This window comes from Bubalus bubalis, chromosome 11 (genome assembly GCF_019923935.1).
Source record: "Bubalus bubalis isolate 160015118507 breed Murrah chromosome 11, NDDB_SH_1, whole genome shotgun sequence".
Lineage (NCBI taxonomy): Eukaryota > Metazoa > Chordata > Mammalia > Artiodactyla > Bovidae > Bubalus > Bubalus bubalis.
This window is the reverse complement of record NC_059167.1, coordinates 66,588,690-66,613,854: the sequence shown is the minus strand read 5'-3', so window position 1 is coordinate 66,613,854 and position 25,165 is coordinate 66,588,690. Positions and strand designations below refer to the sequence as shown.

The following is a 25,165-nucleotide window of genomic DNA, read 5'->3' as shown; positions in this document are numbered from 1 at the left end:
CTTTGCTTCAAATGAGCTTCTAAACTATGGATAAAGTGAGACACAGCACCCACAGGGCTGAGTTGACAGCTCTTAGGCCTGCCGTCATCTTAAGCTCAGGCCAGATCTGGGCTCTGGGGTTTGGAAGGCACAGCTGGACGTTCATTCAGTGGTACTCACAGCAGAATCAATGAGCACAGACAAGGATGTTCCTAACTGAAGACTGTCTCTAAGTGCAATAAATAATAGAGGCCTGTATAGCAGTCAAATTAGCAAATTTCTAGGGAATTCCCTGGTGAACCAGTGGTTAGGGCTAGGCACTTTCACTGTTGGGGCCCAAATTCGATCCCTGGTCAAGGAACTAGAATTCTACAAGCTGCGTAGTGTGGACAAAAAAAAAAAAAAACCAACAGATTTCTACCCCAGATTCTAGACTTAGAAATGCAGAAACATTCCAATTTATTCCTACCCTGACACAATGAAGAAAAGTGAGAGATAACCTAATGCCAAAACAGGTTTATTGCTTATTATACACAAAAGAATGTGAGCAGCTTGCAAGTATTCAATATAAAAAGACTCAGGACAACTTGCCTTCTTTTCACCCTAAGAAAGCATACCATCTCCAGGCAAACAGAGTGCAATCAAACTTAAAGTTTACATAATAGACATACTTTAAAGAAGTCCCTGCTTTTAAGGAAAAAGGACAAAATTGTCTAAAAGTAAATGAAATGAAATGAAACTAGAACAGTTATACTGATTCCTGTAGTAACATTAACTATTGTTTGTCTATAACATAAGACAGACTGAAAATTTAAATTGAAAAATAAAGTTGGATTTTTCAGCTTTACTGAAGTATACCTGATAAACTTACTTATTAGTATTTTTAAAAGGAAAAAAGTTCTGATAAACTTGTTGGGTATAATTTTTTTTAAACTTCTGGCTAAGAGTTTTACCAACCCCCTTCAAACCAAAAAACACAACAAAAAAATTTAAAGTATAGGTTCTTTCAGACACTAAGTCCAAAATTTTTCCCTTCTTCAAATCTTTTAAACCCAAATTATGAGAAATAATTTAGTCTGGCCACAGGGAACATTTCTACAGAATGACATAATCAGAAAATCTACTTCTTCCATTATTTAACTTATTCATTCCGATCCTAATCAAATTCCAGGAATACAGAAAGTAAGAGGATATAATTTTCCCTGAAGACTGTGACTGAGACAAAACTGAATTTACAACATGAGAAACTTAAGCACTGAGGAAGGCCCTGATGACAGTGGAAATAAACCACCTTAATGGCCTCAAAAACAAACTGCATATCTCTAAGGCAGATTGGGAGAATCTGGATTTAACCAGGAATCAGTCTTTTCCAAAGCTGGGCAGGGAGGAAGTGTGGGAAGCACAGCTTTCCTAAAAGGATGAAAAATGTCACTTGGAGACACTCCGGTTTCCTGAGGAAGGGAAGGAGACACTGAAACATCTTGTTTTGTACCCTTTAGATCTTCCTTGTTTTCCGCCATCAATAACTGTTCTATCTCCTCTTTCAAAGATAAACTTGTCTGAAACTCTTGTTTAGGTATCTTGAGGTGTTTTTTTTGAGTTATTCTCTGGTCTTTAACCCCCTCTGACTCAGGGTAATTTAGGTTGTAACTGGAATCCTCGCTGGCATCTTCCTTTGTGTGAGGTAGATATTGAGGCTCTACTGTGGTTTGTCTACTCTTAGATTCTTCTTTCAGTAAATTTACATCCTCATAAGATGTAATATTTGGGGCTTTATCTTGTGTAGAATTTTTACAAAGTAAGAAACCTCGTACCTTTCCCTCTTTCCCTGCTGTCTCTGTCACCGATTTCTTTGGACGTAGTACTGTCCTTATTAGGAGTCCCTGCGCGTTCACTCTATATTCTTTTGCCGCTCGCTCTCTGCGCTGCTTCTGGAAGTCCTGGAGTTGAAACAGTTCCTCCGGGAGCTCCATACATGTAGGCTAAGAAAAGAAAATGAACACAAGTCTACTATAACTAAACTTCTAAACATAGTCCTTAAAATCACTTCTACTAAACAGTATTTGGCAAGCAAGCATCTATTCAAATGTGTTCTTATGGCACCCTCTAGTGTCTTCAACTATAGTAGTATTATTTTTTGAGTAATTTAAATATGTTGAATCCAGTTTTGTATGTTGTGCATGTGTGTATACATAAAGATTATAGGAAAAAAGTAAGGATCCATTCCAATCTTGCCCCAACTGCCTTAGCAGATATACCCTGTAAAAAGCAGCTTCTTGTGAGCCTCCCAGAGACAGCCTTTGCATATTTGATTTCTTACTAAATATCTTTGCTATTTAGTAGCAAAGATATTTCATTGGATTATATTTTTCAATTTTTATTTTCCTCCAACTTTTTATTTTTATAACTCTAAAAATATTTTATACAAATGGTAATATTATATTTTTTCCATCTTGATTTTTCCAACTAAAAAAATCTGTCTTAAGAGATTTTTCCATGTTGGCAATTTTAATGGCTGTATGGATATACCATAATTTGTTTAACCAAACCGTTATGGATGGATATTTGGGTTGTTTCCAGTATCTTGTCATCACATAAATGCTATAATACAGGATATATTAAGAAAATGTGCTCTCTCTTATGAGGCAAATAATTTCTCCCAGGTTGCTTGCCCTTTGACTTTGTTCACAGTATTTTCACTATTCAAAATTTTTGAAGTCAAATTTATCTTTTTTGAATTCTGACTATTTATGTTGCATAGAAAAGCATTCTCTCATACAATTCAATAGCAAAAAAATAAATAATCTTTTTTAAAAGTGAGCAAAGGACTTGAATAGACAATTTTCCAAAGAAGATATTTAGATGGCTAACAGGCACATGAAAAGGTGCTCAATATCACTATTCATCAGGGAAATGCAAATCAAAACCACAATGAGATATTATTAACATTTCTTAAGATGCCTATTATCAAAAATACAGAAAACAAGTATTGGTGAGAATGTGGAACAAAGGGAACTCTCATACACTGTTGAGAGGAATGTAAACTGGCACAGCTACTATGGGATGCAGTATGGAGGTTCCTCAAAAAATTAAAAATACAACTATTATATGGTCCAGCAATCCTATGTCTGGGTACATATTTGAAGGATTAAGAAAACAGGATCGCAAAGAGACAGGTACATTCCTTATTCACTGTGTCATTATTAAAAATGGTCAAGGTATGTAAACAACCTGTGTCTATCAACAGACAAATGAATAAAGATGTGGTGTATATATACACACACAACAGAATATAATCCAGCCATTAAAAAGAAGGAAGTCCTGCCATTTGCAATAATATATTTGAACCTGGAGGGTTATGCTAAGTGAAATAAGCCAGAGAGATAAAGACAAATGATGCATGGAATGACTGATAGATGAAATCTTAAAAAAAAAAAAAAAGCACCAAACATGTTACTTCTTAAAAACAGAAAATAGAATGGTGGTTCCCAGGGGTTGAAGGAAAGGGAAATGGGAAGATGTAAGTCAGGGGTAAAAACTTTCAGTTTTAAGAAGAATAAGTTCTGGGGATCTAATGTACAGCATGGTTACTATAGTTAATATTTGAAAGTTGCTGAGACTACATCTTAAGCATTCTCAGCACACACATAGAAAAAAGGTAGCCATGAGGTGATAGATGTGTTAATTATCTTAATCTTGGTAATGATTTCACAATGTATGTTGTATAATAATGATGTACACTTTGAGTTCAATTTAGTCCCTCAGACGTGTCCAACTCTTTGCAACCCCATAGACCGCAGCCCGCCAGGCCTCCCTGTCCATCACCAACTCCCGAGTTTACTCAAACTCATGTCCATTGAGTTGGTGGTGCCATCCAACCATCTCATCCTCTGTTGTCCCCTTCTCCTCCTGCCTTCAATCTTTCCCAGTATCAGGGTCTTTTCCAAGGAGTCAGTTCTTCGCATCAGGTGGCCAAAGTATTGGACTTTCAGCTTCAACATCAGCCCTTCCAATGAATATTCAGGACTGATTTTCTTTAGGATGGACTGGTAAGGGACTCTCAAGAGTCTTCTCCAACACCACAGTTCAAAAGCGTCAATTCTTTGGTGCTCAGCTTTCTTTATAGTCCAACTCTCACATCCACATATGACTACTGGAAAAACCATAGCTTTGACTAGACGGACCTTTGTTGGCAAAGTAATGTCTCTGCTTTTTAATATGGTGTCTAGGTTGGTCATAACTTTTCTTCCAAGGAGTAAGCGTCTTTTTATTTCATGGCTGCAGTCACCATCTGCAGTGATTTTGGAGTCCAAAAAAATAAAGCCTACCACTGTTTCCCCACTTATTTGCCATGAAGTGAGGGGACCAGATGCCATGATCTTAGTTTTCTGAATGTTGAGTTTTAAGCCAACTTTTTTTCACTCTCCTCTATCACTTTCATCAAGAGGCTCTTTAGTTCTTCACCTTCTGCCATAAGGGTGGTGTCATCTGCATATGACGTTATTGATATTTCTCCCGGCAATCTTGATTACAGCTTGTACTTCTTCCAGCCCAGCGTTTCTCATGATGTACTATGCATATAAGTTAAATAAGCAGAGTGGCAATATACAGCCTTGATGTACTCCTTTTCCTATTTGAAACCAGTCTGTTGTTCCATGTCCAGTTCTAACTGTTGCTTCCTGACCTGCATACAGATTTCTCAAGAGTCAGGTCAGGTGGTCTGGTATTCCCTCTTTCAGACGGAATTCTCTTTCAGAATTTTCCAGTTTGTGGTGATCCACACAAAAGCTTTGGCAAAGTCAATAAAGCAGAAATAGATGTTTTTTCTGGAACTCTTTTGCTTTCTCAATGATCCAGCAGATGTTGGCAATTTGACCTCTGGTTCCTCTGCCTTTTCTAAACCCAGCTTGAACATCTGGAATTTCATGGTTCACGTATTGCTGAAGCCTGGCTTGGAGAATTTTGAGCATTACTTTACTAGGATGTGCTGCTGCTACTGCTGCTAAGTCGCTTCAGTCGTGTCCGACTCTGTGTGACCCCATAGACGGTAGCCCACCAGGCTCCCCCGTCCCTGAGATTCTCCAGGCAAGAACACTGGAGTGGGTTGCCATTTCCTTCTCCAATGCATGAAAGTGAAAACTAAAAGTGAAGTCACTCAGTCGTGTCCAACTCTTAGCGACCTCATGGACTATAGCCTACCAGGCTCCTCCGTCCATGGGATTTTCCAGGCAAGAGTACTGGAGTGGGGTGCCATTGCCTTCTGTGAGATGAGTGCAATTGTGCGGTAGTTTGAGCATTCTTTGGCATTGCCTTTCTTTGGGATTGGAATGAAAACCGACCTTTTCCAGTCCTGTGGCCACTGCTGAGTTTTCCAAATTTGCTGGCATATTGAGTGCAGCACTTTCACAGCATCGTCTTTCAGGATTTTGAAATAGCTCAACTGGAATTCCATCACCTCCACTAGCTTTGTTCATGGTGATGCTTCCTAAGGCCCACTTGACTTCACATTCCAGGATGTCTGACTCTAGGTAAGTGATCACACCATCGTCATCATCTGGGTCATGAAGATCTTTTTTGTAAGTTCTTCTGTGTATTCTTGCCCCCTCTTCTTAATATCTTCTGCTTCTGTTAGGTCCATACCATTTCTGTCCTTTATTGTGCCCATCTTTGCATGATATGTGCCCATCTTTGTAAGATATGTTGCCCTGTATCTCTAATTTTCTTGAAGAGACCTCTACTCTTTCCCATTCTATTGTTTTCCTCTATTTCTTTGTACTGATCACTGAGGAAGGCTTTCTTATCTCTCCTTGATATACTTTAGAACTCTGCATTCAAATGGGTATATCTTTCCTTTTCTCCTTTGCTTTTCACTTCTCTTCTTTTCACAGCTATTTGTGTAAGGCCTCCTCAGACAGCCATTTTGATTTTTTGCAGTTTTTCTTGCGGATGGTCTTGATCCCTGTCTCCTGTACAATGTCACGAACCTCCATCCATAGTTCTTCAGGCACTCTCTCTATCAGATCTAGTCCCTTGAATCTATTTGTCACTTCCACTGTATAATCGTAAGGGATTTGATTTAAGTCATACTTGAATGGTCTAGTGGATTTCCCCTACTTTCTTCAATGTAAGTCTGAATTTGGCAATAAGGAGTTCATGATCTGAGCCACAGTCAGCTCCCGGTCTTATTTTTGCTGACTGTATACAGCTTCTCCATCTTTGGCTGCAAAGAATATAATCAATCTGATTTTGGGGTTGACCATCTGGTGATGTCCTTGTGTACAGTCTTCTCTTGTGTTGTTAGAAGAGGGTGTTTGTTATGACCAATGCATTCTCTTGGCAAAACTCTATTAGCCTTTGTCCTGCTTCATTCTGTATTCCAAGGCCAAATTTGTCCATTACTCCAGGTGTTTCTTGACTTCCTACTCTTGCATTCCAGTCCCCTATAATGAAAAGGACATCTTTTTTGGGTGTTAGTTCTAGAAGGTCTGTAGGTCTTCATATAATCGTTCAACTTCAGCTTCATCAGCATTACTGCTTGGGGCATAGACTTAGATTACCGTGATACTGAGTGGTTTGCCTTGGAAACGAACAGAGATCATTCTGTTGTTTTTGAGATTGCATTCAAGTACTGCATTTCGGACTCTCTTGTTGACTTTAAGTATACATAATTTTGTCAACTCTTCCTTGATAAAGTTGGCAAAGACATTTTCCTACTGTGAGATAATTTTCTTTTAATACTTTTTGCTAATAATTTCATAATTCCATTTTTATATAAATACTTGATCTGTGGGATTTACTTTGGTGTAGCAAAAGATGTAACAATACAACTCTGATTCTCCTCCTTCCACAATGGTTAGTCAACTGTCTAAAGCCACTTACTAAATAATCTTTTTCTCACTGATTGGAAATTCTACCTTTATCCCAATCATTACTGATATATATGAGATCTATGTTGGGGTTCTCTCCTCTCTTCCACTGATCTGCCTATACATGTATCGCTGACATTTAACATAGACATATAATATGTTTTAATATCTGACAGGACTATTCTTCTTTATGCTTATCTATCCCTATAAACATTATAATCACAGTTTACCAAAATAATTACAGTTTTAATATTTTTCCTAGAATAAAGTTAAATTTAAAAGTTAATTCAGGAATAATTGATAGGCAAAAATACTTAATGTCCCCACGCATTTAAATCCTCTTTTACACCATTCGGTAATACTTTTTCTTTAAATACTTTAAAACATTTTCTTCATTTCTATATAATCTACTTTTTGTTACAATTATAAATGAATGTTTTTCTCCCATTATATTCTCTAGCTGTGTAAATGGTATATTCTCTAGCTGTATAAATTATAAATGGGTATATTAATTTTATGTTATATTTGTACCCTTTACCAAATTGCCTTTTTGTTTATGGCAGTCTTTTCCAGTCGATTCTCTTTAGTATTTGAATGTATCATAAGCAAGTCCTAATTCCTGTTCCTCTTGTTCAATTTTTATAGTTCATTTTTTTTCCTAATCCCACTGGCTAATAGCTTCAGAAACTACTAAAGTAGTGGTTATAGTCACCAATTTTGCATTTTTTTATATTAATGTTCCCAATCAAATATTATGTACTCTTCTTGCTTGAGATATGTTTTATCATGTTAAAGTATCTATTCCAACTTTAATCAACAATGTACATAGAAAATTATCAAATTTTTTCAGCAAATAACAGTGAGGGTAAAATATTAAAAAGATAAAAAACTGTCCTTTACAGTGATAAATGAAAAACATTAAAATTCTCCAATCAAACTAACTATGCAAGGACTTTTATGTTATTCTTTTCTTGTTAAACAGTGACAGCAAAATACATAAAAGTTACAAAATAACCTTCTCAGCATTTATGAGATAATCATAAGACATTCTTGGCCCTAGTAAAATACAGAATTTAACATAATATAGTCGCTCAGTCATGTCTGACTCTTTGCGAACCCATGGACTGTAGCCTGCCAGGCTTCTCTGTCCATCGGGATTCTCCAGGCAAGAATACTGGAACGGGTTGCCATGCCTTCCTCCAGAGGATCTTCCCAACTCAGGTATCAAACCCAGGTCTTCCACATTGCAAGCAGATTCTTTACTGTCTGAGCCACCGAGGAAGCCCACAATATTTTCTATCAATACTAAATATTATGAACATAATATTAAAGCATGCTTGTAACTATAATACAGAAACATATTAATAGAATAGAAAAGTATAGGGGTTTCCATAGTGACTCAGTGGTAAAGAATCCACCTGCCAATGCAGGAGACATGAGTTCTATCCCTGATCCAGGAAGACTCCATATGTGGCAGAGTAACTAGGCCTGTACACTACTATTACTGAGCCTGTGCTCTAGAGACGAGGGACCCGCAACTGCTGAGCCCATGTGCCATAACTACTGAAGCTCACATACCCTAGAACCTGTGTTCCGCAACAAGAGAAGCCACAAGAAGTCCAGATACCACAGTGAAGAGAAGCCCTTGTTCTCCGCAACTAGAGAAAAGCCTGTGCAGCAATAAAGATCCAGGACAGCCAAAATAAAATAAATATTTGTAAAAATAAAAAAGCGTAGTACATCAAATGGAGTTTGTATCAAAAATGCTATTATTTTATTTAGGACTTTGCATCAATATTCCTAAATAAGAATGGTTTAAAGCAGCAGCCTGTGAACTTTTTATGTAAGGAGCCAAATAGCAAATATTTCAGGCTTTGTAAGCCACAAACATGGCTCTTGCACACTTTTTTTTTTAACAATCCTTTCAGTTCAGTTCAGTCGCTCAGTCATATCTGACTCTTTGCGACCCCATGAATTGCAGCACATCAGGCCTCCCTGTCCATCACCAACTCCTGAAGTTCACTCAAACTCACATGCATCGAGTCAGTGATGCCATCCCGCCATCTCATCCTCTATTGTCCCCTTTTCCTCCTGCCCCCGATCCCTCCCAGCATCAGAGTCTTTTCCAATGAGTCAACTCTTCGCATGAGGTGGCCAGAGTACTGGAGTTTCAGCTTTAGCATCATTCCTTCCAAAGAACACCAAGGACTGATCTCCTTTAGAATGGACTGGTTGGATCTCCCTGCAGTCCAAGGGACTCTCAAGAGTCTTCTCCAACACCACAGTTCAAAAGCATCAATTCTTCGGCACTCAGCTTTCTTCACAGTCCAACTCTCACATCCATAAATGACTACAGGAAAAACCATAGCCTTGACGAGACAGACCTTTGTTGGCAATGTCTCTGCTTTTGCATATGCTATCTAGGTTGGTCATAACTTTCCTTCCAAGGAGTAACCGTCTTTTAATTTCATGGCTGAAATCACCATCTGCAGTGATTTTGGAGCCCCAAAAATAAAGTCTGACACTGTTTCCACTGTTTCCCCATCTATTTCCCATGAAGTGATGGGGCCAGATGCCATGATCTTCGTTTTCTGAGTGTTGAGCTTTAAGCCAACTTTTTCCCTCTCCTCTTTCACTTTCATCAAGAGGCTTTTTAGTTCCTCTTCACTTTCTGCCATAAGGGTGGTGTCATCTGCATATATGAGGTTATTGATATTTCTTCCGGCAATCTTGATTCTAGCTTGTGCTTCATCCAGCCCAGCGTTTCTCATGATGTACTCTGCATAGAAGTTAAATAAGCAGGGTGACAATATACAGCCTTGACGTACTTCTTTTCCTATTTGGAACCAGTCTGTTGTTCCATGTCCAGTTCTAACTGTTGCTTCCTGACCTGCATATAGGTTTCTCAAGAGGCAGGTCAGTTGGTCTGGTATGCTCATCTCTTTCAGAATTTTCCACAGTTTATTGTGATCCCGACTGTCAAAGGCTTTGGGATAGTCAATAAAGCAGAAATAGATATTTTTCTGGAACTCTCTTGCTTTTTCCATGATCCAGCGAATGTTGGCAATTTGATCTCTGGTTCCTCTGCCTTTTCTAAAACCAGCTTGAACATCTGGAAGTTCACGGTTCACGTATTGCTGAAGCCTGGCTTGGAGAATTTTGAGCATTACTTTACTAGCGTGTGAGATGAGTGTAATTGTGTGGTAGTTTAAGCATTCTTTGGCATTGCCTTTCTTTGGGATTGGAATGAAAACTGACCTTTTCCAGTCCTGTGGCCACTGCTGAGTTTTCCAAATTTGCTGACATATCGAGTGCAGCACTTTCACAGTATCATCTTTCAGGATTTGAAATAGCTCAACTGGAATTCCTTAAGACTCTACAAATCATTTTTAGCTTGTGAGCTGTATAAAAATGGGCAAGATTTGGCCTTAATGCAATAGTCTATCAACAATATAAGTTTTCTTATATTGTGTTGGGTTCATAAAAATAACTAACGAAGTATTAAATTTACCCTTTCTTTGAAAGATATATTTACTGGAAATATAATTTAATATTGTGAAAAAGTTTTTACAATATTTAACAAAGGAATTAGGACTTACAGCACATCAACTTTTAGTTTTATTGAAATGCATGTCACCAGTTGTATCCTATGAAATAAGTGTCAGTGATCATAAAATATATATATATTTATACATATATATACATATATATATGGTATAAAAAAAAAAGTGCTCAAGTAGCTGCATTAAGCCCTTCAAGAATATTTCTCATCAAGTCTGCTGGAAAAAACCTGGTGCAGCTGTGAAGAGTGGGTATCACTGTGTGCCCCCATGAGAAAGCAGAAGTCTTTAAAACAAAGCCACAAAGTTGTACCTACCTCCATGCCTCCCAGTCGGTCTGCAGACCCTTCTCGGTAGGTGTTTAGGTATCTGTCCACCAGGGTAGTTAGGTCAGACATCATTTCATCCAAGAGTACCAAGCGAAGGGGGAGCAGGTAGGTAGCTTCCAAAGCCAAAATTTTCAGCAAAGAAGGTGAAAGAGGTCGTGTGAACCACAGTTCTGGGTTTTCCTAGAGATATCAAAACAGTTTTCTTAGAATCTTAAACAAAACTTTAAAGAATGGTTTATTTAAGTGTTGCTTAACTTAAATCACCATTACTGTCATTTTCTTCAGTTATTACCTTCTACTTTCACACTATGGGTAGCCTTCTGATAATATACACACATACACAAACATACTGTGTGTATACATTTGAGTGTCAGTACATAATGGGGGAAAAATGTGGGGGAGGGAGGGAGGGAAGAAGGTGAATAGGGGGAGAGAGAGGGCTTGAGAGAGAGAGAGATCAGGGCTTCTCACGCAAAACTGGAAGCAGCAGGACTGATTATATGACCAAAACTGCAGCCAGTATGATCATGACTTAAGTTTACATGCAAGGCTGTTAGAAGCTGAAGAAAATCTATCTAACTTTGGGAGAAGTAATTGGCATGATTTTTGTTCCAGTGCCTTAATCCAAATTCCCAATAAAATCTCCTCTTATCCAACTTGAAAATTTATTTTAAAGTACTTTAACCAACAAATCTGGATGCTGGTCTTTTCCCACTTGAGACCACAAACTGCTCCCATTTGAAACAACTAAGATTTTGGCAATGTCCATATGCTTTTCATAGAAGCTGTCATTTTTCTATATAAAATGCTAATAATCCCACTCACAAAGCACTTGAAAATATTAATGTCATATGCTAAGCTAAGCTAAGTCGCTTCAGTCGTGTCCGACTCTGTGCGACCCCATAGACGGCAGCCCACCAGGCTCCCCCATCCTTGGGATTCTCCAGGCAAGAACACTGGAGTGGGTTGCCATTTCCTTCTCCAATGCAGGAAGGTGAAAAAATGAAAGTGAAGTCGCTCAGTCGTGTCCGACTCTTCGCGACCCCATGGACTGCAGCCCACCAGACTCCTCCGTCCATGGGAGTTTCCAGGTAAGGGTACTGGAGTGGGGTGCCATATGAGACATACTTTAATACTCACTCGAATCCATTTTTGTCTCACTTCCAGAAAGGAGAGATGTTTAGGGGCTATTTTAAGGTGTCTGATTAAACTTTCCTGTAAAGTACTAATGCAGTTTGGAAGAAAGCCTCCCGTTTCCATGGAAAATTGAAGGACATCTGCTACCTGTGGCATTCAAAAAGAACAAACAGACCAATTCATAGAATATATTACAGAGAGCTATCTCATGACAGAAATATATTTGGAGAAATGTCATTAAATACAATTTTCCCAAGGACCCATGTGATAGACAATGCATTCAGAAAATTTTAAGTTGTTAGGTTAACTTATTCTTAGAAATTAGAAACAAAAAAAGGACCATGCAACTTTAATGTGTCCCTATTTTCTCTTCCACTTCTTTTAATTGCCTGCGTTATGGTTATTTATTACTCTTTGGTGCCTTCAATGAATGGGGAAAGGAAAATAAAATTAAAGGATCACTTCTACTTATTAGCAACTCTGGTAAAGTTTTGGTAAGGAAAGCTAATAAAGTTAAGAATTATAATCATTATTTATCTGTGTGTGCTATGCTAAATAATGGCCCCTGAAGATATCCACATCCTAATTTCTAGACCTGTGAATATTATCATAAATGGCAAAATGGACTTTGCATCTGTGATTAGTTAAGGATACTGAGATAGGGAGATGAACTTGAATTATCTGGGTGGGCCCTAAACATAATCACAAATGTTCTTATACGATGAGGCAGAGGGAGATTTTATTACAGGCAGAGAAGAAGGTGACGTGATGACGAAAGAAGAGATTTGAGTGATGTACTTGGAAGATGGAAGGAGTCACAAGCCAAAGTACAGGCGAAAGCTGAAAAGGCAAGGAAACAGATTGTTCTCTCAGAGCCTCAGAAGAAACCAGCCCTGAGGACACCTTTACTTTCACCTGGTGAAAATGATTTCAGATGTCTGACCTCCAGAACTGTAGGAGAGTAAATTTATGTTTTAAGCCACAAAGTTTATGGTGATTAGTTACAATAGCAACAGAAAGCTAATACACTGTGTTAAAGGAAGACAAATTGAAATAATTCTGAATTCCTGCTTCTTGAACTATGAAAATCTGAAAAGAAAAATATGGAAAGACATGCTAGAGATTTCCTGGTGGTCCAGTGGTTAAGAGTTCATCTTCCAATGCAGGGGATGAGGGTTTAATCCCCGGTTGGGGAACTAAGATCCCACATGCCTCATGACCAAAAAAAAAAAAAAAAAAAAAAAACCACCCCAAAACAGAAAATAGAAGCAATATTGTAACAAATTCAATAAAGACTTTTAAAAATAATAATAATAAAAAAGACATGACAATGTCTTCATTAGACAACATATATGGGCTCTAATCAAGAAGCTGAATGGCCTCAAGAGAATGATAAGCAATTTTTTTACATTCTGGAGTTAGCAAAGAAGCAATCTCTATACAGTGAATGCTCTTGAAAGAAGGTCCTCTGGCACAAAGTTCATTATAAGCAGATACATAAGAGCAAACTTCAACCACATACAATAACATAAAATTGAACTTTTAGGAATTTCTGTTTAAAAATAATTGGCTAACTCATTATTTTAACCCCCCTCAAAGGTTTTAGGTTTATATATTCAAGATCTTCCTTTCATGGCATTAATCTGGAAGATTAGAAGAACTTAAAGAATACATAATGAAAATTAGTAGTTTTATGGCTCTCATAGACAAATCAGAAACCCAGATCAGCTCTAAATCTAGTATAGTCTAGGAATTTCTCTAGGTCCTTTATACCAGAGAAAAATCACTTATCTTCAGGCTATTCGGGGCCAGAATAGGCTTTGGGGGCACATCTAGGACAACCTGTATCCCTGAGCTAGAAGCCCATTAACCATTAGCCTTAACTGATACCCGGTAGCTTAGATGGTAAAGAATCTGCCTGCAATGCAGGAGACCCAGGTTCAATCCCTGGGAGGGGAAGATCCCCTGGAGAAGGGAATGGCTACCCACTCCAGTATTCTTCCCTTGAGAATTCCATGGACAGAGGAGACCGACAGGCTACAGCTCATGGGGTCACAAAGAGCTGGACACAACTGAGCAACTGTCACCCTAACTGATACATGTGTGGTACAGGCACAGACATGACTGTTCCCCTCACAGTAAGAGTCCGTGTCAGATTTCCAAATAACCCCCAAATTGTTCGAGTTTCTGAATGTTATAGAGCTGAGAGCTTGCTTCTTATTTGAAAAATTCTGGAGCAAAATGAAGGGAAAAAAAACCTAAATACTTACAAATAACTTTTCTGCAATGCTTCTACAGTTCACCAAATGTTCTCATATATTGTACAAACATATTACAGGATAAGTGGGCAGGAATGAGGCACACACAAAAAGACTTCAATCATTCATCAGACAATGCTTATTTTCTAAAGAAACCATATGTACAATGGATTGATTCTAGCGTTTCCCTGCATGTACCTGGGTGTCAAAGACATTATTCAGCAGAATTCCATACTGATGAGAGAGGCAATCAGAAAGCCAACGACAATCATGAATAACCTAAGGAAGCAGAAGACAGAGTTATTAGAACCTTGTTATTACTCTTACTAGCAGATGAATCAGCTGACACACTCACCTTCAAAATTCTCTTGTCTTCTAATACCATCTGAAGTCCATTGTTGAAAGCACGACTTCCCAGAAGGAAAATGTCAAACAAGTAAACCCGGCTATTTGTGGCCACCTGCAATAGACCATCCAGACACATATAAGACAGAACTAGGGAAGAGGAAGACATGAAAGAAAGGGTCAAGAAAGACCTGAAAATAACATTTAACATCCACATTTTTAAAGTAAACAATACACACTCATTGACTCTTAGGGAAATAGGTTTAAATTTATCTTAAGTTAAAGAAAAAAACCCACACTGGGATCAACAAGTCCACATTGCTATTTTTCTTTCATACTGCTATATTTAAAGTGGATAACAAACAAGGTCCTACTGCATAGCACAGGGAACTCTGCTCAATATTATATGGCAGCCTGGATGGGAAGGGAGTCTGGGAAGGAATGGAAACGTGTATGTAGGACTGAGTCCCTTTGCTGTGCACCTGAAAATATAACATTGTTAATCAGCTACATTCCAATATAAAATAAAAAAGTTTTTTAAAAACCCACAAATACACTATCTCTGTGATCTTTCAAAAGAAAGAAAAGGACAAATTGGTGGTTTGGCCTTTAGCTTTTTTCTTTTTTAATGTTTTACGTTTCACCTGTGGTATCCTAATATTCTGGAATTATAGGTTTAAGGGGAACTAACAGTATTTAATTCTCAATAACACAAAATGCTATTTCTCTGAATTCCGTAACATGCATGGTCATGTTAGGTGTTACATAAAATTACTCAGAAAATCCTTGTCATCTAGCAGTTTAAAACAGGCTGGCACAAATGGTAGGATGTGAAATATTGCCACTTTGATCAATTTTATACAATTTTAAGAATTATAGGTTGTTTTTGATCATAAAAGTCACAAAGGTTATATAGATTTATAATGTACTGAGTCAAAGAATAAAGGTAAGAAAAGATCCAGATAGGTCTTGAGAGCCAGTTATGGGACAGGTAGATGGCATCTTTGTCATTTCAGGAGCTACTGTTGGTACGGTTACAATTACCAGGCCAACCAGGAACCCATTCTCAAATCTTTCACGTTGTTGCTAGAATGTGACACCTGAAATAGTCAATCCCTGCTCTTTCTCTACCTCTTTAATTATAAAAAATGAATAGACACATTATAGAAGCTTGGAAAATAATTCTTTGCTAGACTGTAAACTCTGTGAGAGAAGAAATTATGTCCAACTCACTACTTGTAACTGAAGCAACAACTAGAACAGAGCCAGGCCCATGGACGACTGTTATCCATCTTTTCAGTGAATCAGTGCATCATGCAGTACAACATTCCCTTCCTTTTTTTCATATAAAAATGTATATGACTCTAATAATATGCATTCAGATCTATATCCTGCTTTTTTCTCTCATAAACTTTCAAACATTTTTCTATACTATATTTGCCAACTTTTGGCAGCCACATAAAATCTATCAAATATACTGTATTATCTCCTACTGTTAATTATTTAAGTGGCTTCTGACTTTTCATCACTATAAATGCTGCCACGATGAAGAGGTTCGCACAGAATTTTTTCTCCATGTTTTGAATTATTTAGGATAGATTCCCAGAAACAAACATGAGAAATGTGCCAAATGATAAAAAAAGAAAAAAAAAAAAACAACTTTAGGACTCTAAACAAATATTTGCTACCTTCACCTTAGGACACAATGTTATATCTGAAAATATTTGACCACAGATGAAGGTTAAACATTTAAATAATTTAAAGAAAAGCAGTGGGAAATACTGACAGAAAGAAAGCAGATTAGGAAAAACAGAACAGAGAAAGAAACACAAAATGAAAATAAAGGTTTAGGAACTGAAGGTGCCAGATACTAAGAAAAGTGAGGAGCTAGAAATAAGGCAGTGGGCTGAAGGTCTGTATAAGTAAGTCTCTAAGTTACCCCTTTCCATTCCCACGGAGGACAGAAGATATATTCTCTGGATAAATCCAACGAGACAGGCTCTAGGGTTGGGAATATAAGATATAGAAGAGGGCAGGGGGTTGGTAATGGAGTCAGAAATGAGTCTGCACACTGAATTCTGAGCCTCCAGGCCTCTTCCCTTGTAGCTTCAGGCTTGACATCACCAGCTGGCATTGGAACAAGAGGATAGAGGGCTCCAGGGAAGATGGCTTCAAGACAAAAATGCAGCCCAGGTTATCAGAATAGATGTAAGCCTGTGAAAAACTATACTGAGGGGGAAATATGGGAAGGCTTAGCCATAAATGAAAGTAAAACAAACCTAGATAGCATATTCAAAAGCAGAGACATTACTTTGCCAACTAAGGTCCATCTAGTCAAGGCTATGGTTTTTCCAGTGGTCATGTATGGATGTGAGAGTTGGACTGTGAAGAAAACTGAACGCTGAAGAATTGATGCTTTTGAACTGTGGTGTTGGAGAAGACTCCTGAGAGTCCCTTGGACTGCAAGGAGATCCAACCAGTCCATCCTAAAAGAGATCAGTCCTGGGATTTCTTTGGAAGGAATGATGCTAAAGCTGAAACTCCAGTATTTTGGTGACCTCATGTGAGGAGTTGACTCATTGGAAAAGACTCTGATGCTGGGAGGGATTGGGGGCAGGAGGAGAAGGGGACGACAGAGGATGAGATGGCTGGATGGCATCACTGACTCAATGGACGTGAGTCTCAGTGAACTCCGGGAGTTGGTGATGGACAGTGAGGCCTGGCGTGCTGCGATTCATTGGGTCGCAAAGAGTTGGACACGACTGAGCGACTGAAATGAATTGAACTGAACTGAAGATGGCAATTATCAATTCTATGAAAAACAAAAAGTTGGGCAAGAAAAGAATAATCTTACTGGCTCAACAAGGAGCAATGGTTACATAGTCATAATCACATACAGCCTGAATCCTGTCTTAATCAAAAATTGGGATATAAATTCCCCCACCAAAAAAAAAAGAAAAAAGCACTCCACCAGAAATACTACTTTAAAAAGACACACAACCCAATGTTCAAAGCAGCATTATTTACAATAGGTTATTACCTGGAAATAACCTAAGTGTTCATCAACAGGTGAAAGGAAAAAGAAGTGGTGGGAGACACACACATACACACACAATGGAATACTACTCAGTTATAAAAAAGAATACACTTTTGTTATTCACAGCAACATGGAGGGACCCGGAAGGCATTACCAGACACAGAAAGAGAAATACTGTAGGATATCACTTATATGTGGAATCTAAAAAATACAACAAACTAGTGAATATAACAAAAAAAGAAGTCAACTCACAAATACAGAGAACAAACTAGTGGGGGAATATAGGGGTAGAGGAGCAGGAGGTACAAACTACTGGGTGTAATATAGGCTTAAGAACATATTGTACAACATGGGGAATACAGCCAACAATTTTGTAATAACTGTAAGTAGAAAGTAACCTTTAAAAATTATATAAAAATACGGGTTTCTCTGGTGGCTCAGTGGTAAAGAATTCGCCTGCCAATATAGGAGACACAGGTTCAGTCCCTGATCCAGGAAGATCCCACAAACTGAGGAGCAACTAAGACTGTACATCACAATTATTGAGCCTGTGCTCTAGAGTCTGGGAGCCGCAACTACTTAGCCCACTTGCTTTAGCCCAGGCTCCATAAGAAGAGAAACCACCACGGAAAAAAAAGCCTATGCACCACAACTAGAGAGTAGTCTCTGCCTGCCACAATGAAAGAAAAGCCCATGCAGCAGTGAGGCCCCAATACAGCCAAATTAAATAAATTAATCAAATTATTTTTAAAAAATCAGTTGTATTATTATAAAAAGTTACATGCTGCTGCTGCTGCTAAGTTGCTTCAGTTGTGTCTGACTCTGTGCGACCCCATAGACGGCAGCCCACCAGGCTCTGCCACCCCAGGGATTCTCCAGGCAAGAACACTGGAGTGGGTTGCCATTTCCTTCTCCAATGCATGAAAGTGAAAAGTGAAAGTGAAGTCGCTCAGTCGTGTCCGACTCTTTGCGACCCCATGGATGGCAGCCCACCTGGCTCCTCTGTCTATGGGTTTCTCCCAGGCAAGAGTACTGGAGTGGGTTGCCATTGCCTTCTCCGGAAAAAGTTATATAAAAATAAAAATTCTTAAAATTGGGATATAGCTACATTGGTAGGCTCTATGGAATGTGGGTGTTATACAGAGCAAAATCTTTACTTCATATAATAAAAGTTAATAATTTGTAAAACTAATAAAGAGAACAATGACAAATTATTAGAAAAAGGAAAACAGAAATATTTCAATATGTTAAAAGTCGCTGCCTCTGTATTTGTGTGTCTGGTTCCCTGGTTTTTGAGGCTGCTACCAGAGGATGCCCCTTGATGGCATGGCTCTGGTGCTGGGGTGGCTTGTATTTGTGGGTCCTACAGGACTGTGGCAACTGGAGGGCCAGTTCTTGGCAGGCTACCACAACCCCCACCCAGGGCACTGCACAGACAGTGAATGGGGGCACATGCTCCAGTCCTTCTGTGAAGGAGAGCTCTTTGCTTGTCCTGGAGCTTCAGCCTGAGGGGCAGGTTCCAGGGTTGGTACACTTTAGTGGCCTATGGAGCTGCTCTCAAGGAACATAAGCTGTGGACTCCATCTCGACACTTTCCTTCGCTCCAGCTTGCCGATGTCACCCAGAAAAGTGCTAATACACTCATCCAGAACCCTGATTTCTGTAACTGCCATGCAGGGGACATCTCCAGATTTCCCAGCTCTACTGGCCAGCAAGGTTTATGCTTGTGGTCCCATCAGTTCAGTTCAGTTGTTCAGTTGGGTCCGACTCTTTGCTACCCCATGAACCTCAGCACACCAGGCCTCCCTGTCCATCACAAACTCTCAGAGTCCACCCAAACCCATGTCCATTGAGTCGGTGATGCCATCCAACCATCTCATCCTCTGTCGTCCCCTTCTTCTCCTGCCCTCAATATTTCCCAGCATCAGGGTCTTTTCAAATGAGTCAGCTCTTCGCATCAGGTGGCCAAAGTATTGGAGTTTCAGCTTCAACATCAGTCCTTCCGATGAACACCCAGGACTGATCTCTTTTAGGATGGACTGGTTGGATCTCCTTGCAGTCCAAGGGACTCTCAGGAGTCTTCTCCAACACCACAGTTCAAAAGCATCAATTCTTTGGTGCTCAGTTTTTTTTATAGTCCAACTCTCACATCCATACATGACTACTGGAAAAACCATAGCCTTGACTAGATGGACCTTTGTTGACAAAGTAATGTCTCTGCTTTTTAATATGCTGTCTATGTTTGTCATAACTTTTCTCCCAAGGAGTAAGCGTCTTTTAATTTCATGGCTGTAATCACCATCTGCAGTGATTTTGGAGCCCCCCAAAATAAAGTCTGACACTGTTTCCACTGTTTTCCCATCTATTTGCCATGAAGTGATGGGACCAGATGCCATGATTTTCGTTTTCTGAATGTTGAGCTTTAAGCCAACTTTTTCACTCTCCTTTTACACTTTCATCAAGAGGCTCTTTAGTTCTTCTTCACTTTCTGCCATAAGGGTGCTGTCATCTGCATATCTGAGGTTATTGATATTTCTCTCGGCAATCTTGATTCTAGCTTGTGCTCCATCCAGCCCAGCGTTTCTCATGATGTGGTCCCATAGGACTGTATATATTTGCATACTTTAAAAAGCTGATGGCCAAGTGTCTCACTTCCAGCCGCCCTGAGTCAATGTGCTGAGATCATCTCCATGGGGACACTGACAGGTCTCGGGATATCCTCAACTACTGGGAGTTATTAAAAGTGTAACAGGCTGCTTAGACAGCAGAGAGGTTTGAAAGACAACTAGAAGCTGAGGCAGAGTTGAATAACAAGGTAAGCTGATGTAAGTCTTCATTCAAAAGATGGAAGACATTGGTTGGGAATTCAGCTGGCTTTTTTGGCCCACTTCCCCTTTAAATACCAACCCATGGGGCCTGAGTGGTGAAGAACCCACCTGCCAATGCAGGAAACTAAGAGACAAGGCTTCAATTCTTGGTTCAGGAAAATCTCCTGGAGGAGGGTATGGCAACCCACTCCAGTATTCTTGCCTGGAGAATCCCATGGACAGGAGAGCCTGGCAGGTTACAGTCCATAGGGTCACAAAGAGTCAGACATGACTGAAGCGATTTAGCACACACACCCCTTAAATACTGATGCTGCTGAATTTGATCCAAACATGGTTACCCATCCTCTAGCTATTCAAGGCTCAGTACAAACTTCTTTGGATATAATAGAGACCCTCATCTGACATCTCCTTGATCCAGGAAAATGAAAATGATGTGGCAGAAATCTACTGTGGAAAGTTACCAACCAGAAGGAAAGATAAGAAATTCTTTATATATCTAAGGCAAGAGAACAAAGCTGAGAAAGAAGACCTTAAGTAGAGTCTATGAGACATCACCGATGATTATAAAGCTCTTTCCTTTTGAAAATAATAAACTGAGTACGAGGAAACTGAAAGACATTCCAAACTAGTTACAGGACAGCAACACTGGGGTGACATAAAAAGACAATTACAATAAATTTACTGGTGAATCTACAATTATTTCAAAAGTTTGAAGAACTCTCTCACCTGAAGCCAACATAGTTTCCCATGACGACACACATTAGCTCCTTCTGCTGCCACACTCAGGACACTTTGCTTCTTGATGTGGAGCATCTGGTGAGAAAAGGAAGAAAATAAAAATCTCCAGGAAATAAATGCTGCAATTATGACATCATGAATGACACAAGTAAAATTGCTATAAATAAACAAATTGGATCATACTTTTTAAACTTACAAAATCAAACACATTTGCTTCATGCACACACAAACACACACACACACACACACACGTCATACTGAATACCTCTGATCTTTTCAGTGTTCACAAAGTTATTCCACAACTGGAAAAGAAATCATTCCTATCGCAAATGCTAATAAGAGTTGAAAACTCAGATACCTTTTGTCACCACTGATGTTACAGTGAACAATTTCTAGTCCTTATGGCAAGATTCTTCATGCAAAAAACAGCAAACTAATACAGGGCAACTTACTGTACCAAAAGGGAACTCACACAGTGGCTGAGTCTCACAGTATCTACTGCTCAGAATGAGAAAAACACAGACTCAACAGATCCTTTAAAGTCTTGGATTCATTAAATTACTCAAAACTGAAATAAGAGTATCCCCAAAACACACATTGGTCCTCTTATTAAATCTATAATCTTATATTTCAAAACATTATACAATTCTAAAATCCCTACTCCATAATCCATGAAAATATCTATATGGCACAAGATTCTCCCCATTTTACAGGTAGAAAATTACTCAAGAATAGAAGGGCAAAGCAATGTACACTAGCACAATATCTTTCTTTTTAGAGCATAAAGTTTTCTATACTCTGAGTATTTTTCATCAATGATTAAAAAAGGGGACTGAATTTCAGTTCCATTCTCAATCAACAAGAAGACTGCAAAACCAGGAACAAAGGCTGTATTTCCCTATTGATAAGAATTTCCAAACAGCTCTTTAAATTTCCAGAGCAATAAGGTTCTCATCTTATTTTTTGCTGCTGTCATGGATCCTTTAAAGCATCTGTTGATAAACTAAAAAATCCTTATAACAATTAAAATGACAATGGAATAGATATTTCTCTAAAGAAAATATACAATGGGAAAAGAATCTAAAAAAAAAAAACAGATATATGTAGAACCGATTTACTTTATTGTACACCTGAAATTAACACACCATTGTAAGTCAACTGTACTCCAGTAAAAATTTGTTAAAAATAGCCAATAAGCACATGAAAATATGTTTAATGCTATTAGCCTTTGCTGCTGCTGCTGCTATGTCACTTCAGTCATGTCCGACTCTGTGCGACCCCATAGACGGCAGCCCACCAGGCTCCCCTGTCCCTGGGATTCTCCAGGCAAGAACACTGGAGTGGGTTGCCGTTTTCTTCTCCAATGCATGAAAGTGAAAAGTGAAAGTGAAGTTGCTCAGTTGTGCCCGACTGTTAGTGACTCCATGGACTGCAGCCCACCAGGCTCCTCCATCCATGGGATTTTCCAGGCAAGAGTACTGGAGTGGGTTGCCATTGCCTTCTCTACTAGCCTTTAGGGAAATGCAAATCAAAACCAGAATGATGTATTATTACTTCATATCACTAGGATGGCTATAATTAAAATGACAGATAATAAGTGTAGGTGAGCATGTGGAGAAACTGGAACCCCCATGTCCTGCTGGTTGGAAAGTAAAATGGTGCAGCAGCTTTGCAAAACAGTTCTGGCCAATCCTCAAAGAGTTAAACACAGAATCATTATATGAACCAGCAACTCCACTTGTAATTATCTATCCAGGAGAAATGGAAACATATGCCCACACAAAGACTTGTACAATGTGTGTTCACAGCAGCATTATTCATAACAGCCAAAAAAGTAAAAACAACCCAAGTGTCCCTCAAATGGTGAAAGGATAAATGAAATATGGTATATCTATACAAAGGAATATTATTTGGCAACAAAAATAAATGAAATACCGATATGTGCTATAACACAGAATTTGAAAGTATTATTCTAGGTGAAAGAAGCCAAACCAATCACAAATAACCATACATTGTATGATCTCATTTATATGAAATATCCTAAACAAGCAAATTCACAGAGGCAGAAAATAGATTAGTGGTTGCCAGGGGCTGGGGGACTGAGGAGGGATTGGAGGTATTGGCTAGAAATATGGGGTTTCCTTTTGGGGTATTAAAAATGTTCTAAAATTCATTTTGGTAATGGATGTACAATTCTGTGAATATGCTAAAAGCTGGTGAAGCATACATTTTAAATTGTCAAATTTTATGGCATGTGAATTATATCTCAATAAAGCTGTTAAAAAAAAAGAATCTAGTTGAAAGTTAATGCTCCATTAAAAAATACACCTGGGCATACATGAGCATAAGCTTGCATCTAAACAGAAAAACCTAATGACTTCCCTGACACCTATCTGTGAATCATAACCTAGGCTGAATAGTTACTGCCATATGTCAAATTAATGAATCGTAAAGAAATTGCCTAAACAGAGATCCACTCTTTTTAAAATATAAGTAAAAAAATTTCTGACTCTCTTCTAAAACTGCCAATGACTCTCCACCTTACTCAAGTCAAACTTGAAATCCTTATGTCTAAAAATCCCTACCTGATCTGCTTCCTGCCCACTTCCATTTCTTAACACTCTTTCACTGTGGTCCTGCCACAAGACCTCCCTGCTGCCTCTGCATACAAGTCAAGTGTGTTTCAGCTACAGGCCTTAGCTCTTGCTAATCATGCCTTCTTTAACTTTTTTACCTATTTATCCACATGATTAGCTCCCTTACTTCTTTCAAGGTTTCTGCTTCACTGTCACCTCTTCACAGAGGCTTTCTGTCTACCCTAAATAAAATAGGAACTCCTTAACATTCTATTCACCCTACTATACTTTTGTTTTCTTTATAGCATTTATCATCAATTGACATATAATTATTTATTTTCTTGCATTAAAATAAACTCCTTCAGGGCTGGAACTTTTTGTTTTTTTCTGTTTTTCATATAGAATTTTTTAAATTAATTTTTGGTTATGCTGAGTCTTCACTGATGCCTTTGGGCTTTCTCTAGCTGCAGTGCCTGGGCTTCTCACTGCATGGGCTTCTCTTGCACAGGCTCTAGGTGAGCAGGATTCAGCAGTTGCTGCACACAGGCTCAGTAGTTGCGGCTCTCGGGCCCTACAGGGTATGCTCAGTATTGTGGCGAATGGGCTTAGTTACTCTAACACACTTAGAATCTTCCTGGACCAGGGAGCAAACCCGTGTCCCAGCATTGACAGGCAGATTTTCATCTGCTGCACCACTGGGAAAGTCCTGGAATTGTATCATTTTATCCCAGACCTCAGAACGATGCCTGGCACAAAGCAGGCACTCAGATATTCTGTTAAATTATTAGGGAGAACAGTTATCTTACAATAAGAGAAAAATGTATGAGACATAGACATGATACCCATTTGCAGACAATACTGAGGATGACTAAGGGCAATACTTACTGCAGCACCAAACTTCTGCTGGAACTGATCAATGACTGTGTATGTCACCTCCTCTTCCTCTACAGGAGAACAATATTATAGATATTTGTCTTCCTTAGCAACAGAATAGCCCTCCCACTAATTTTAGCCATACTCCTAAATTCCAACTCAACTGCAACTCAAATGTCTAGAACTACCGAGACTATGTCTAGAATACTGAGAACTATTTCATTATCACCTGTATCAGTCCATCCCACTATTAGCATCTGACTTGTCAACTGAGAATGAACAAAAGTCCCAGTGATCATAATCTCATGAAGTGAAATATTTACTCATTTCCTGTGATAATCCATGTTTCCCTCATCGTTTATGTTTTGAATATTTCAAGACAAGTACCTCCTTTTTAAAAAAAATGTTATACAATTGTTAAAGGTTACACTCCATTTAAAGTTATTACAAAATAGTGACTGTATTCCTCGGTGTTGTACAATATATCCTTATAGCCTATCTTACAATAATTAGTACCTCCCATTCCCCAACCCATATATCACTCCCTAAACTGGTAACCATTAGTTTGTGTTCTGTATCCATGAATCCACTTCTTTTTTGTTATATTCACTAGCTTGCTGTAGTTTTTAGATTCCACAT

The 25,165-nt window shown here is 38.7% G+C and overlaps 1 protein-coding gene across 7 annotated transcripts in view; it reads right to left on the bottom strand.

Annotated features, from left to right (window-relative positions):
• Positions 1-480: 480 nt before the first annotated feature.
• The window catches only part of EXD1 (exonuclease 3'-5' domain containing 1), a 41,948-nt gene continuing 17,263 nt past the window's right edge, over positions 481-25,165 (bottom strand). For 6 of the 7 annotated variants that reach the window (XM_045162088.1, XM_044925201.2, XM_045162090.1 and 3 more), the window contains 7 exons: positions 24,539-24,597; positions 21,066-21,152; positions 14,485-14,589; positions 14,328-14,408; positions 11,875-12,018; positions 10,723-10,914; positions 481-1,961 (listed from right to left, as the gene is read on the bottom strand). In XM_045162088.1, the coding sequence (XP_045018023.1) occupies positions 1,302-1,961; positions 10,723-10,914; positions 11,875-12,018; positions 14,328-14,408; positions 14,485-14,589; positions 21,066-21,152; positions 24,539-24,597 (1,328 nt within the window). In that variant the 3' untranslated portion in view covers positions 481-1,301. The remainder of the gene's footprint in view (positions 1,962-10,722; positions 10,915-11,874; positions 12,019-14,327; positions 14,409-14,484; positions 14,590-21,065; positions 21,153-24,538; positions 24,598-25,165) is intronic. The other variant, XM_045162089.1, reaches the window with a different exon arrangement.